The sequence below is a fragment of the Lissotriton vulgaris genome, chromosome 8, assembly GCF_964263255.1.
Source record: "Lissotriton vulgaris chromosome 8, aLisVul1.2, whole genome shotgun sequence".
NCBI classification, from domain to species: Eukaryota; Metazoa; Chordata; class Amphibia; order Caudata; family Salamandridae; genus Lissotriton; species Lissotriton vulgaris.
Genome location: NC_141696.1, coordinates 1333168624 through 1333185108, shown reverse-complemented (window position 1 = coordinate 1333185108; position 16485 = coordinate 1333168624). Strand labels below are relative to the sequence as shown.

Here is a 16485-nt window from a genome sequence, read left to right as displayed (position 1 = left end):
ATCTCGCACTCAGTCCTTTCGTGCCAACAGGGGGAGGGGACAATCCTCCTATAGAGGATCTTATCAAAACAAGTCCTCTTACTCTTACTCTCAGGGTAAGACGCAATTTCAACAGCGCCAAAACCAGTCGGGACGTCAGTCCTCCTTCAATAAATCGTCCTACAGAGGAAAAGGACAGAAGAGACCAGCAGGCAATCGCCAATGACTTTTCCAATTGGCCAGCCCTTCCACCATCGCTTCCCTTGCGACTTGGAGGGAAGCTTTCCTTTTACCTTCAAAACTGGCGGCAAATAACGACAGACCGGTGGGTCCTACAACTCCTTCAATTCGGCCACTCTCTAGAATTCCTCTCAAACCCTCCTCAGACACCACCTGTCAAGCGTCCTCACAGACACCTACGGCTGCTTCGGCAAGAACTAACATCCATGCTCCAGAAAGGCGCAATAGAAAATGTTCCACACGCCCAGATGGGGGAGGGCTTCTATTCCCACTTCTTCCTCATCCACAAGAAGGGGAAGAAATGGCGTCCAATTCTCGACTTAAGAGCCCTCAACGTGTTTCTAAAGAAGCAGTCGTTTCGAATGGTCACGCTACAGGAGATCCTGGGACTCCTGGAAAAAGGCGACTACATGACATCACTCGACCTACAGGACGCCTATTATCACATCCCTATCCTCAAGGGACACAGAAAGTTCCTAAGGTTTGCAGTCGCAGGGATACACTACCAATTCCGCGTACTCCCCTTCGGCCTCAAATCTGCTCCAAGGATCTTTACGAAATGCCTTTCTCCCGTCGCAGCCTATCTCCGCCAGCAGGGACACCAGGTCTTCCCTTACCTGGACGACTGGCTGGTAAAAGCTCCGTCGAGAGCAGCCGCAGCTGCATCTTCCAGCGCCTTTCTGCATCTTTTCCGCCGCCTCGGCCTGACCCTCAACAGGGAAAAGTCATCCCTGACACCAGCCCGAGTCATCACCTTCCTAGGAGCGACCCTGGACACGGATTGCACGAAGGCCTTTCCATCACAGGAGAGAAAGTCGAAACTCATCTCCTTAGCCAAGTCAGTGGCATCCAAGAAGACTCTGACCGTCCGCCTCTTCAAATCGCTCCTTGGCATGATGTCGTCATGTATCCTACTCATCCCTCACTGCCGCCTAAAGATGCGCCCCCTTCAGGAAGAACTGTCAAAACAGTGGACACAAGCGAAGGGATCCTTCGAGGACCGCTTACGAGTCACTCAACCTCTAATCAACAGTCTACAATGGTGGACATCAGACAAACACCTGTCGCAAGGACTACCGTTCCTGCTTCCGGCGCAACCACATATCATCACCACGGATGCATCCTTGGAGGGCTGGGGTGCAGTCCTACAAGAACTGCAGACCAACGGAAAATGGTCGCCACAGGAGTCCAAGCTCCACATCAACATTCTAGAGCTACGGGCGGTCTTCCTGGCGCTCCAATCGTTCCTCCCGCGCATCAGAAACTCCCCAGTGCTAGTCAGGACGGACAACACCACGACTATGCACTACCTGAACAAACAGGGTGGGACGCGCTCGCTATCTCTCTCTCGAGAATCTCAGAGGGTTTGGAACTGGCTTCTACAACATGGCATCACCCTCAAAGCCGAATACGTTCCAGGCAAGGACAACATCCTGGCGGACGCCCTCAGCAGAGAACAGTCCCTATCCCACGAATGGGAGTTAGACGAGAGTGCATTGAACCACATCTTCACGAAGTGGGGGTCACCACAGATAGACCTCTTCGCCACCAGGGAGAACGCCAGATGCCCAAGCTTCGCAAGCAGGCTTCCCCAACCAGGAACTCTAGGGAATGCATTTTCAATAGCTTGGCAGAACGTGTTTGCTTACGCCTTTCCGCCATTCCCACTGATACCCAGGGTAATCAGGAAAATGAAATCGGAGCCCTGCACTCTAATCCTCATCGCCCCATCCTGGCCGAGGCAGCACTGGTACACGGAGCTCCACCGTCTATCCGTCCACCCACCTCTCCGTCTTCACAGTCACCCAACCCTACTCACGATGTCTCACGGGCAGGTTCTCCACCCGAACCTGGGCCCTCTGAAATTGTCAGCCTGGCTCCTGACTACCGTGAATTCAGCCATCTAAACATCCCACAAGAGTGCAAAGATGTCCTGTCAAACGCCAGAGCTAACAGCACAAAAAAGACTTATACTCTCAAGTGGAAACGCTTCTGCATCTGGTGCGAAAAGGAGGGTCTACACCCCTTCCGGGTCACTCCCCAACAACTCCTGCCATACCTTCTACACCTGGCGCACTCAGGCCTGGCCCATGCGTCCATCAAGGTCCACTTGGCAGCGATTTCTAGGTTCACTCGAACTTCTAGGGGCCCCTCTCTGTGGGCGGACAGACTCATTAAGCAATTTCTGAAAGGCCTCTTTAGGTCCTTCCCTAGACCAAAACCTGTCCCTCCAACGTGGCAGCTCAACATAGTTCTTCACCAGCTGATGAAACATCCCTTCGAGCCTATCCACAAGTCTGACATAAAATTCCTATCGTGGAAGACAGCCCTCCTACTCGCTCTGACCTCGGCCAGAAGAGTAGGCGAGCTACAGGCCCTTTCCATCCAGGACCCATTCCTTCAATTCAAGGAGGACAGAGTCATCCTGCGTACCAACCCACGATTCATACCCAAAGTCCCTTCGGACTTCCATCTTAATGAGCCCGTGGTTCTTAAATCATTCTTTCCGAACCCATCTACCCCGGCTGAGAGATCACTGCACTCTTTAGACCTTCAAAGATGCCTAAAATTCTATCTTGATAGAACGAGACAATTCAGGAAGTCATCCCAACTCTTTGTCGCATTCAGCAGGCCTAGGAAAGGCATGCCCTTAACTAAACAGAGCATATCAAGATGGATCTCCTCAGCCATAACTCTCTGCCACGAGAAGGCAGGACGACCTCTGGACTCACGGGCCAAAGCCCACTCCACCAGAGCCATGTCTACGTCTGCGGCACTATTTGCTGGAGTGCCACTCCTAGACATCTGTAGAGCGGCGACCTGGAAGTCCCCGCATACCTTCACCAGGCACTACTGCTTGGACGCTGAGCTGACGAAAGACGCAGCAGTGGGCAGAGCAGTGCTTCGCCATCTGTTCCAGTGAGGTGAGCCCTCCTGCTTCCCACCATCCTTGACTGGTATGCACATTTCTTTGTTTCTAGATTCTGCATGACATTGTATGCTGTTGTTTTTTGCCTACAGTCACAAATGTTCATTTCTTGCAGTTGTATACTTTCGGTATCCCCACAGAATGTGCATATTGTATTGCTTGCTACTCTGATTCAGGCATGTGAATCTATGAAAGACACCCAAATACTGGATAAGAAATGCGTTACTTACCTGTAACTGCAGTTATCCAGTATTAGTGTCTTTCATAGATTCACATGCACCCTCCCGCCTCCCCTGGCAGGACTCACCTCTCTCTAACAGGTTTACACCTACCAACTTGGTGCGTACGAAAATCTGAGAGACTGAGGCTCCTCACAGGAAGGTTCTAGAGGGAGATAGTTGCTGATTGGTTGTTTCTCTTACTTTGGTCCTTTTTTACAAAAGGACTCAGATAGGCTACCAAGGTGGGACCCTGGAGCCTACTCTATTTGGTCCTTCCTGCATAAGGACCTAGATAGGTTACTAAGGCGAGACCCTTAGACCTAATCTTTTTATGTATGTCTTAGGACATTACTTTTTTATATATACCGGAGGCTCCCGTCTCGACGACGGGGAATGATTCAGGCATGTGAATCTATGAAAGACACTAATACTGGATAACTGCAGTTACAGGTAAGTAACGCATTTCATATCCCTGCCAGTAAACCAAGCTGAAGTTGCAGATTACTGTATTTCATTAGAGCGTTTGTCCTACCAGCAAAAAGGTCTTGTGTTAATAAATCCTATATACAAGTTTGAACATTTTACAGGTTTGGGATTCACTTCTTGCCTTACCAGTAGCAGGCAATCTCCTTTACCACAACCATACCACGTCCCTTTAAGCAGGCAGCCATAGGGTTTGTGCTACATTGGGTTGGGACTACTTGTCCAGGGACAAAATAACTATGAAGACTTGTTGATTTGACCCCAAACAATAGGTCCTGGGCGGCATCCAAAATACATTTCACACTGCTGTGTTTCAGTAACCAAACGGGCTAGAGTTACATTTCATTTGTCCATTGCCCTTAGTCACATATCATTGATGTATTGCTAAATTGTAATCTTACAATGGGTGTAGAAGGAAAAGAGGAGAGCAATATGTAGAAAGCGGAAGTAACTTAATGGTCTTGAACGTTCTTATATTAGTATTCAAAACCAAATCATTGTTTGGTTTAAAATTCCCACTGCAGACTCCTAATGGTTTACAGGAATTCCTTGAAAGAAATAACGTCCTGATATCACTTTAGGACAGATAATACATTTTTTTAAATCATCTTTGTGCTGCTGTCTTTAATAGCTGTACATTAATAAAAAAAAGGATAGCCTAGGCTTGCAGTGTGTCCTTGGTTTGAGGTGGGCCACTCCCAAACGCATTATTTTTAGTGTGAGCAGGAGGAACCATGTTAGAGTGGAGCAGCACCTCACATCTTTATAATTGTTTAAAACAATGGGCAGTCAGTTGTCAAGAAGTGGAGTGCAGGCTGCACAGAACTGCAATAGGTTCTATAATTTTTCACCAACAATATTTCTGAAAATAAGCAATGCTTCCATTATGCTAAAAATCGTCTTTCCAATTGCAATGAGGATACTGACAGCAATGTAATAGCCAAATGTTGCGCAATTATTTCCTACAGTAGAATGTTGCAAGGTGAAGGAAAAATCATTGTAGTCTAATGTCAGATTTAAATATTAGAGATTATAATGTATGTATGGTATTTCTATAGCGCAGACCAAGCCAAAGCGAAGTAGAGAACTGTTCAGGGTCAAAGGCAAAAATAAATGAGTGATTGGATGGCTATCTGGTTTCTAAGAGGGAGATGGACGCATTTGTGACGGCTATGCCAAAATAGTTTAATTGCCTGTGTGCATGGATGGAAACTGATGTTGCCTTGTTTTGTATTTTATGTACTCTGTGGTCTCCACGACGAAGTCTTTGCTGTGTGCGCGCTGAGCCACCAGAGGTGGTGAGCTTAGTAGCTAGATAGTGTCGGTCATCATGGCTTTGTAGATGATGCAGCTGATTGTGAGGATGATGTGGGTCAGCAGGGAGCACCAGTGGATTTTCCACCAGGGGCGGACATTGATCTGGTTATATTTTCCAAGCCTAGGATGAGGCATGCTGTACCATGTAAACCCCCCCCTAAAGGGGGAGGAGGGGGGGGGATCATAATAGAGTCTGGGAGACCATGTAGCCTGGCATTTTCACCGTCCAGGTGAATCGAGGTGAATGAATGAAGGAGCAGAATGTGTTCTCCACTGGTAATTGGTAACCTTATAATATAATTTGTGACGGGTAAAACTGGTTTGATTTCAACTTGGGTTTCATCTTACATGGGCGACTCCTTTTTAGAGTGCCAGTGCAGAGGAGAGGCTTTTAGAACTAAGCCCGAGTTGATGGCTCATTTGTCACAGATCATGGTTATACGTATGGTCCAGGAAATGATTTCTATTAATTAGAGTATATGTTAGATATAGCTCTAAGAAAACGAAATCGCTGTTCTTTCAAAGGTCGAAGCGGTGAGAATGTATTATTTAAAGTGGACTGTGAAAAGTAGCTTCATGATGAGATCAGTTTCTTTGAACAAATAGAGACAAATTTGATTGATTAAAATTATGGCATCTGATCTGGCACGATTAGGACAAGTTTGGTGTACAATGTTTTCGTTTTAAACATGTTCAAAATCTGGGTTGGTTATTTTTCCATTGCGTACGGCACATAATACGTGCTGGAACAATAGGTATGAAGCAAATTTCGCTTTGATGGTAATCTGTGTAAAAGATGAGCATGAGGTACACCCTTGTGTACAAAGGACAAACGAGAGCCCATGTCCAAGCGAGAGCCCATGTCTAAAAAGTTTGTAAAGGCATTTAGTGAAAGTTTGTTGCACAACACATACAACAAATGCCCAATTGTTTCTGTTTTTGTAGACATTTACAAGAAATTAAGCGACACCCAGTAATCTGGATTACTGTGAAATAAGATTGCATAATACATTTTTTCTGATTGGTTCCTCACCTTTAGTATATTCTTGGCGCCTAGACTCGATCTGTAAACTATTCTATAGGTCTTCCGCAGCAGTAGGGGATGCTCTATAACTTTTTCATGCTGCTGCGCTTGCGCATCACTAGCGTGGTCAATGCTTGTTGTTAATGATCTTTCTGCGGCTTTGGACCCATCTCCCACCGCAAACCAGAATTAGGGTGAATTAAATGCGTTTAAACAGACTGGTAAAACATTTCTCTTCTAACTACAGGTCTCCTTCGGTAGGATCTGCCTTGCTTAGGTAATGGTGAGCTTTAAAACCCGCTCACTAAATTCAAGTGGAATTGACTTGTCACACATTACCCATCAGTTTGCGTGATGTCCTACATGTTAGCGTGTATACTGCCATGTCACCGACCTCACCACTCACCAAGAGCTCTACCAGGGACCTCTCCAAATCCACAAGCAGATAATCCTGCGCTTGATTTGTCAGCATGTGAAAGCAGCGCATGCGCAGTTGGCCGCGTGTAGCAGCACAGCCTTGAGGAGCATGTGTGTAAGGGTGGGCACCCTCTTCCAACAGCCCCTCATATTCGTGGAGATAAAAGCCATGCAATCTTTACGAGGGAGATGCATTGTCAATTTGCAAATAAAAAATACGATATAGAAAATGCTTTCAGTTTATTTGTCTGGTGTCAACAGGGCACTTGTATAAGGCTACGTCATGATTTACCATGTAAGTAGGCCTGAAGCTTACCACTCAAGAACGGTTAATCACTAACTTGAACACAAGGTACCAGACACAGAATTTGCACGTCAGCTTGTTTTTCAGCTGCTAACTTTTACAGATTTTGCAGCAGACCAGACCTTATCTGAATATTCTTAGCCAGAAACATCGACCGTGGATTGCGCAAAACAGTCATGACACCAGCACGTCTCCCAGTTTTCTTATTTATCAACAAATTACATATCTATGCATGGCCTTGTGCAAAGCATGCGCAGGAAGGTGTATGCCCGCAGCAGCCAATAAGCCTCGGATTTGCAGAATCACAAGAAGGGGTGATGGTGGCACAATACTCATTTGGCAAAATTGCAACTTAATTACTGTCCATTCGGTACGAAATGTAAATCCGTTTTCTAAAATAACAATGCAGGCCGTACTTGACTAGCAGAGTAAATACTGCCTCTCCCCACTCCTCCGGTACAATGTACTAGCACGCACTGCTTTGAGTAAGCAGCCACTCGGTGCTTAGGCTAACTGCAGCATCAGGATCACCAGTGCTTTGGAACCAAGATGCAACATTCCTGGGCCAAACCTGCCGGGAATGTAAGCCGTAGGTAGCCGTGAGCTGACAGGACGCTGCAGAAGCAGCCAGTGTGCTTGTAGTTCCTGGAGGAAAGGTGGCTGCTTCACTATGTCCTTGGTTCTATGTTCCTTCTACTGTTTTCCCCCCTCTTGCCAGAAGACCAGGGGGCCGGCAGGGGTGGTGGCAGTAGCGGCATACATTTTGGGCTTGGCTGACTCCCAGGGAAGGCAACGCCAGTGCCCCCAGCGGCATGCAGCCTGCGGCCCTCGTCGTCATCAGGCCCCTTTTTGGCTGGGTGGTGCAGTACTGTTCTCACCAATTTGGAACAACAGAAGCCTCCTGTCCCTGCCATTCAAGACACTTTTGAGGAGCCATACGGAGGCATTTGACAAGTCACTCAGTCAATTCTGGTAGAATTGAAAATAGTTTTTAATTGGATAGCACTTTCTCCCTCATATGCACCAGAAGCCCTCTTGGAGGAAGGGGGTGGGGGGGGGGGGGGGGGGAGGGAGATATTTGTTGCAGCTTTGTTTCTTCTCTTCTTACACTGGTGAGTATTACAACAAGCATTGGCATAGCCAATAGGCCTCGCCATTTGGGACCTTATAAGTGTTTAGCCATGCAATAGTTAATGTTGCAGTAAGGATATTGTGCTGCATAACTAAATACTTATAAGGTCCCAAAGCAGAGACCTATTGGCTATGCCAATGCTTGTTTTCCGTGCCTTCGAAGCTAATCTGGAGTCACTCTTTGACACTCCTGTCAGGAGTTCTTCAGAAATTTCTCATCTCAGACCACAGCTCAAAAATGTTTACTCCTGTTCACCTCCGAAATTGTCCGGTTTCAACCTTGAAGAGACAGTGAGGGCCAGTTGTTGATCATTGACCTTCTTGACATCTACCTTTTTGATTCTTATCTCCCAAATTACGCTTGGCTATACATGAAAAAGAGAAGATGATGATCGAGGTAGTGTAATGTTTATGGAAAAGATAAAGGGAGACATTTCCTTCAGGATAGGATCCCTCACTCACTGTTGGGTGACATGATTCATCAGGTGTTCCCTCCTCACACCGTAGTGTGGACTATGACTCCCCGAGAGGAGGAAATTCGTTTTCTCAAAATTGAGTGTATGAAAATACAGGTGATTGAGGGGCAGAGTGCAAAGAAAAGTTGGTGAGTGATTAAAAAGTGGCTCTCTGGATCCACTGAATTTGTGTTGGGTGGTCACAGGGACACGATTAAAAAGCAAGAGGGCTAGAGATTAAACCAATATATCCCTAGATCAAGGTCAACCTGTTTCTGCCATTCATTTGTCCCCTATAGCGACCCGGAGGCATGCATCAGGACCTTAACTAGATATGTGATAAAGAAAATAAATATACTGACCCCCACAGGAACTGGGTGGTCAGATGTTCAACGACCGTATTCACTTCAAAGCGGTTCGTTTACTGTGGAAAAATTAATAATGATAATACAAATAATAAATTAAACATAGTTCAAATGTTGGGAAAACATTACACAATGTGTACTCTATTTTCTTGGTGGAAGATAACGCTTACCTAAAGTGCGATATATCAAACCCACTCTACATGCTCTTGTACCGTCTCGTTGTGTCCAACTGTAAAGGACATAGAGCATAATATCTACTACCGTGCGAACCATATAAATTGCATCTTATCCCAAATATTTTCTTTGGGGTGTGGGGGGGATGTGGGGGAGGGGCTTGGCGGGTGAGAGAAACAAAGAACAATACTGTTCAATCTTTTGTGGAGGACGTGATTCGTTATTTGGTCTCCATGAGACTGTGCAATTTGATAGCGCTTCTTTATTATAGGCCTATCTTATAATATGGAGTTATGTGGAGATGTCGGTACGCCCCAACCCCCGAGGGTTGATGAGTCCTAACAACTCTTGTCCTCTGCAGGACCCTCTGGCAGTAATGCAATGTAGCACATCATCGCCCAGTTGGACATAACACATGCTTGTCATTATCCACAAGGAGAGCACCTAGTGTGAGGTGTGCTCGGTTAGAAACTGGCACGAAAAACTAAGCGGGTGGAACCAGGTCAAGTCAGGTACCCGCTGCGTTGCTCGGCGGAGGGCCTGATGTGTGTGACGCATGCTGGATGTGACGAGCCTTGAGTGAAAGCTGTCTCGCTGTCACCCAGCGTATGTGGTGGTAGCTCGCTAAAGCTCAGTGCGATCTAAGGTGACCCAATACCAAGTAGCTCCAGTCTCAGGTGACCCTACCTAGTCCCACAGAAGATCAGTCTCCTATGTTGAGCTGCGGGGAAACAAGCTCCCCTGGTGGAATGGGGGTCATTATAACAGGAGCCGGGATGGGGGCATGCCGAATACACGGCTCGCTTAAGAGAGCTAAAACATTTACTGTCTCTCTGTGTGTACTGAGAGTCGTGGCTTACCATGATTGTGTGATGCACTCGGCAAGAAGATGTTAGGCGAGAATGGTGAAGCCGCCGCTTGGACGGTTAAAATCCATACTGAGGCGTGCTTGCTTGTGACATGGCCCAGATGATTCTGTGACCTGTAGTCTATATGACTACTGAAAGGGATGTCTGGACAAGTTTATATGTTCGTTCTGATTCAGGAAAAAAATCCAGTAGGCTGATTTCAAGGTGAAAATTCTTTATATGAAGTGATTTAGGAATTCTGTGTAGGTTTAGTAAAGGGTGAAAAACAACCAACACGTGTTTCACTCCTTTACATGGCCATCCGGCCTGGGGCTTCTTCTGGGCGTTTCTGGTAATCAATTTGAGCTTACGAGTCTTCTAGAATTGAAACGTACAGCGATCCAGAGTCGTTCTATATGTCTCGGGCAAAATCCCACCGGCCTGTCTTCGAGAGAAATGCCACTATCTGGCTTCATTTGATGTAGACTCTGTGTCGGAAAAACACGCTTCAGTTTGATATGGTTACTTGTCTAGAACCTGGTATCTGTGCCGTCCATGTATTTAGGGATGCGCTTCATCCAATGAGAGCACCAACCTCCTTGTAGAAGTTGCAGGGCTTCTTTCTAACACAATGTACAAGATCTTCAGGATTCCGTCCTATTGAGTATGCTCACAAAAACATCATTAATCCTTTTTCTCTCATCACCTGAAGTTTTATTGCATGATTTCAAGGTTGTGAAATTTCCATGTGTCCATAAATGTGTGGGGTCAGTTTGTTGATCCGAGTTTGAAGTGGTCCGTAAATGGTCATACCAGGATTTGCGTTTAATTGCATTAATTTGATTCAGTGATCTATATTGGCACACAATACTTAAAGTGACTATAAAGAATCTGCTTGGGTGTCTCAGAGTTTCAGGTTTCATTCTTCGTGGACCAGTGGATATGAAAAGATTCTTCTAATAAACATTGAAACTGAGTCCGGTCCTTGCAGCCTGTATCTTTCCTGTTAATTGAGTCATTAACATTCCTCAGTGGAAGCACAGCAATTGCTGCATTTTAATGAAAGACCAGGTGTTTCATGGAGCGAAAGGCCTATTTTAGAAGCATGCAGGATCCACTGTATCTCAACTAACTCTTAATTCTTAAATACAAAGATAATCAGTGTTACTGCAACGTTTAGCTCTTGCTTTCTATTTGCTATGAAGTTTATCTGTATCTCTGGTTACATTTATAACAATCTCAATTTGCAGTTTTTCTTACAATGGATTCCTTATTTTGTAGGAATTGGCTCTCCGCAGCCAACTGCCACCTATGGACCAAGACGGCGTTCAGCAAAATCCTGTTCCTTCTCCTGGGGTGTCACAGGAATTAAGAACAATGACAATAAATAGTACTGATCCCTTCCTGAATAGGTTTGTGAACTGGAAATTTAGATTTTATGTATTTCATTTTTGTTTTTGTAGTCCAACTGCATCTTTAAATTAGGAACTAAACCCACTTTGGCTAAATGGCTTCATTTTAAGGTGAAACGCTCCAGGGGCAACCGAGCCATCACAACTACTTATTCCTGGTCCTAGTTTGACTGTACCAAAAAAAATCATAAACTACACTCACCATAGAAAGAAAAAAAGAAGTGTAAAAAATGTTGTACCAGAATTTTAATTTGATGAGCTTTGACCCATTGACTTAATCTTTCACTGTTCTAGAGGCACCCTCTACAGTACCAAAGGAAATTCACAAGCTCAGTCCATTAGAGAAAGAATGTAAGCCATCTCAGTTGCTCCTAGTCCCTCCAGGGTTTATGGAGGTACATTGTAGATGTTTTGCTATGGGTGGAATTTCTTAAAACAAAATATGCTCTATGGTTTTAGTCATCATGTTGTGAGGCCTTGCCGGTGGTTGACTGCGTTTCTTACACCAGCCAGGGTAGCTGAACGAGTTAAGCACCTGCCATGCCCAGCTAATGAAACCTGCAATTTCCACTTTTGAATTATAGTATGATCATCTCAGCCCTTCATGCTCCTCGATTAATTAAGTACCATTGAATTGGGCACTGGTAACAACTATTACTAATCCACTATATAAAACATTATAATAGTCTGCTCAGAGCAAATTGCAGTGCAAGATGTTATCTACTGCCTAAGGAAGTGACCATATTTAGCAGGGCAGTGGTGCTGTAATTTACTTCAGTGAGCTAGTTGTGTCTATGTAATATAATAAGTTTGTCCCTTTTTGTAAGCTTTATTTGTTTTATATATTTAAACTGTTTTTAAACACACAGTGGTACTTACCATTCAAGAGATGAGAGCACCGACAGTGGACTGAGCATGAGCAGTTACAGTGTTCCTAGAACTCCAGATGACTTTCTGAACAGTGTTGATGAAATGGACACAGGTGAGTGATTTCTAAAGTTATTTCATACCTTGCTATCACCTGGACATTAGTTTTTCGCTATGGTTGTAAAGATACCGTTTTAAAATGAACACACTTTGGAGTTTTTTTAAAAGGGTTTGAAAAATGGAAACTTTGCAAAAATCCACTTTAAACTTATTCCAGCTACTACGCTGCTAGGGTACACCGGGAGGGCAACAGGGGAAGGACACTTCTGGCCTGGCTCACTAGACAAGACGCTGACCTGAAACCAGTCACGGAAGTGAGGGATCAGACCGGACAGCTCCAGACCTCCCAACCTGCGATATTACTAGTCTTCCACGCATATTATTCCAGCACTTACCAGGCCCTGAGACAGTGAGACGATCAAGCAATCAACAGATTTTTCCATGCGCAAGCACTCCCCCAGGTCCCGCAGGCAGATAAAAAATTGCTAGAGAAAAAGATACAACCTGAGGATGTCAAACAGGCGATAAGAGCACTGGCTAGGAACAAGGTCCCAGGGTTGGATGGCTTCTCACTTGAATATTATGGCACTTTTTCGGCCCACTTAGTCCCACGTATGGTTATCATGTATAATGATGCACTCGAAAAAGGGGAATTACCAGGATCCCTTAGGGAGTTGATTATAGTTACCTTTCTAAATCCACACAGAGACTCTACACTCCCATCTTCCTACAGACCGATCAAGTTACTCAACGCGGACTGCAAAATACTGGGTGAAATTCTGGCAGAGAGATTTGCACAAATCCTGACCTCATTGGTGCACCCAGACCAATGTGGGTTTGTTCCACGCCGTAACACGTCGCAAAATATACGTAGACTGTTCCACATTCAGGACACAACAGGGGGGGGGGGGTTCCCAATGCAGCATGCCTAATTTTAGATTTTGAAAAGGCATTTGACACCCTGCTATGGCCGTATTTATTCGAGGTCCTTCGAAGAAACAATATTGGCCCCGGTCTATTAGCATTTACAAGGCTCCTGTACACGCGCCTCACCTCTCGAGTCCGGATGGGCAAATACATCTCCCCACGGTTCGCAGTGGAGAGAGGAACCAGGCAGGGGTGCCCACTGTCGCCCCTCCTGTTCGCCCTAGCTGTCGAACCCCTGGCGATCCGCCTGCGACGAGAAGGAGAAGACTGGGGAATTCCCCCAGCAGGTACAATGTGCTGTGTCTCCTTGTATGCGGACGACCTATTAATATACGTCCGGGACACCACCAAAGATCTGACTGCCATCTGAAGATCACTAGAATACTTTGCGGAAGTCTCGGGCCTCAAGGTGAACTGGGAGAAATCCTCGCTCTACCCGCTGCGCCCCCACTTGGCCCCATTCGAAGCCCGGATCGGTGCCCAGTCTCTCATATGGAATGCAGAGGCCCCTAGGTATCTGGTAGTGCGACTGTACCACACCCCTGAGGGTCTATATGAGGGGGAACGATCGTAAAGCCCTAGCAGTTGGATTTTGGAAAACGTTACCTCTGCCCCCATAGGCCGAGTGGCACTGGCAAAAATGATAATGGTCCCCCGACTACTGTACTATTTCACTAACCTCCCAGTGGTTCCACCTAGACCATTTTTTAAAGAGCTAGACAGTCTCCCCACCGAGCTTATATGGGGAGGAGGGCGGCGGCGGGTCGCGTTGTCAACGTTATACCTACCCACGACAGAGGGGGGCTTGGGAGCGCCGGCATTCGAAGCATACTTCTTAGCGGCACAGCTCCAATGTCTATCGTATTGGACGGCGGGGCACCACATAGGAGAGACTATCACCATGGAGGGCCTCGTGCCACAACCGGAAATCCATAGAATGCTGCTGCCGGGTACAAAACACATGCGCATGTGACCACTACAGGTGTCCATAGCCCACACCTGTATGATGAAAATACATCATATGTCTAAAACACTGCCGCCATACTCGCCCTTACTACCGTTTGTGGGTTTTCCAAAAGGAGACACATACTACACACCGGGGGCTCTCCAGTTATGGACAGATCTGGCAGTTACAGAGGTAGAATCTTTCTTCGAAGAGGGGCAGTTGAAGACATACGACCAGATGATCGAGCAGTACGATCTCCCACCCGGGTAATTTCTAATACACAGACAAATCCTAGATAGCAGCTGTAAGTACTGGAATCCTAACACAGGGGAACCTCCAACACACCCAGTGATCCACGCGATATTACACATGGGAGTGGGGCGTCATTTGGTCACTTGGCTTTACAAGGCAGTGCGTGAGCTGATCCTCCCATCCCTTCAGCCCTTGCGTCAAAAGTGGGAAACGGACATATGAAGGATAGTCCATGACAAAGAATGGAACACAGCTCTGGAGTACCCCAAAGAAGTCTCCAGAAATGCGTGATTCCGAAACATACAGTTCAATATCCTCCACAGAGCCTACCTCACACCGCAGTGCCTCCACCAATTCTTCCCAGATACGCACTTTGCATGCCCCCGCTGTCAAGCCCCAGCAGCAGACTTCAAACACGTTTTGGGACTGCCCCACACTCAATGGTTTTTGGGACAAGGTTCATCGGACACTCACAGTAGTCACCAACATCACAACTATGTCCACATGGGAGGCATGTGCGCTCGGGATTTTCCGCAGGCGGAAAACCGAGAAAGTACAATATAGATTCATGTCCCTAGCCATCCTATTGGCAAAAAGGGGAATAGCCATGCACTGGAGATCCCCCACGAGGCCTCCGGAAGCAGCCTGGATAGGCGCCATGAACAAATGGGGAAAAGCTGAGGAAGAGACACTCCGGGAGGAAGAATTGAAAGGAATCCGGAAACACCCTATTTCCTTAGAATGGGCACAATTAATGCACAAATTTACACAGGCAACGAACCCACCGGAGACACCCGCTGCCTCGCAGTCCCAGACCCAGCCGTCCGCTCCAGCCCCCTGTACCTCAGAGGCGCCACGACAAAGTCCACCACCCCGGACCCAAACAGGAGTGGTACCCACACAGACTAGTCACCCCTCGGCAGAGTAAGGATCACCACTAAGACTCGAGCCCTCCGCCCTGCGCACACTACTCCACACCTCACCGAAGCAGGTATCCAGATAAGAGAAATCCCACCAAAGCACAGTTGGAAAACTCCCATTTCCCTTTAGTTCCTCCCTTCCTATAGTTTTCTCCAATGGTTAGAAAAGTTAACAAGTTCAAACTGGAGGGGCACCCCCCGCCAGAGATTTATTGGGAACGCATATAGACAAGGTTGACACGGCAGCACCAAGGGATGCACATCACGATGACTCCGTCAGGTACACCCAGAGCGACAGATTACACCTAAATGTGACGCAGGGTCGCTATTATGCTTTACGGGGTGGGTTACTTTCCCCCGTTGGATCTTTATTATCATAAGGTGTACAGCACTGACGTTGCAGGAATATGATGTATGTGACAATGGACCAAACAGTTCAAAAACGGTCGGACAACACAATGCTCATGTATGGGAATGTATACCTGTTTTTTCTTGCTATGGTGCCTTCACAGCATTGTTCTAATATACTGAACTATAACTGTCATAATGAATGCAAAAATCCATAAACAAATTTAAACAAAAAAAATACCTTATTCCAGCTACGTTGCGGCCCACAAACTCCCAAAAATAAAACCTCAGGCGGCCCCAAGTAATTTATTTTTACCCATCTCCTTTTCAGTCAGAAAATGGTAGTAGGAGAAAGAATTTCTACCATGCTTTGTTCATCGATGCCTTGATAACAACAAATCGGGTACATTAAATTGTTGAGACCTTCCTTGTCATACTGCTCAGTCCCATCCATCGTCGCCAGTGTGACTAGCCTCATGTAAAAGATTGCAGGACATGTGGTGCAGATGAAAAAGTATTTATTCTCCAAATAAGGTCTCATCCAGCCACAATGGTAGATAAAAGGCTCTGTCCCCAATAACTGCCAACTTCCACTGGCCTCCCCCATTCCATTACAACATCATCCACCAAGATTCCATGAGAGGACTGCTGCAACTGTCAGACAGCTTCATCTCACTTGTATGCACCTATCACAATGTGCTTGCTATAAACTCCATTCAAGTCATTGTCATGAATCATTGATGCTTTATTAATAGGCTGTAAGGAGTTTATTTCCGAAAACTCGGTTTGAGGCATGTGGGCTGCTGAATTCATATCTGTGCATAGATCGCCGCCTAGTGTTGGGTCCGGATGATTGCACATTGTTG

At 46.2% G+C, this 16485-nt stretch overlaps 1 protein-coding gene across 4 annotated transcripts in view; it reads left to right on the top strand.

Moving 5' to 3' along the window:
- YAP1 (Yes1 associated transcriptional regulator) overlaps positions 1 to 16485 on the top strand; it is a 182273-nt gene that overhangs the window by 132840 nt on the left and 32948 nt on the right. For all 4 annotated transcript variants that reach the window (XM_086935277.1, XM_086935279.1, XM_086935281.1 and 1 more), the window contains 2 exons: positions 11169 to 11299; positions 12169 to 12281. In XM_086935277.1, the coding sequence (XP_086791403.1) occupies positions 11169 to 11299; positions 12169 to 12281 (244 nt within the window). The remainder of the gene's footprint in view (positions 1 to 11168; positions 11300 to 12168; positions 12282 to 16485) is intronic.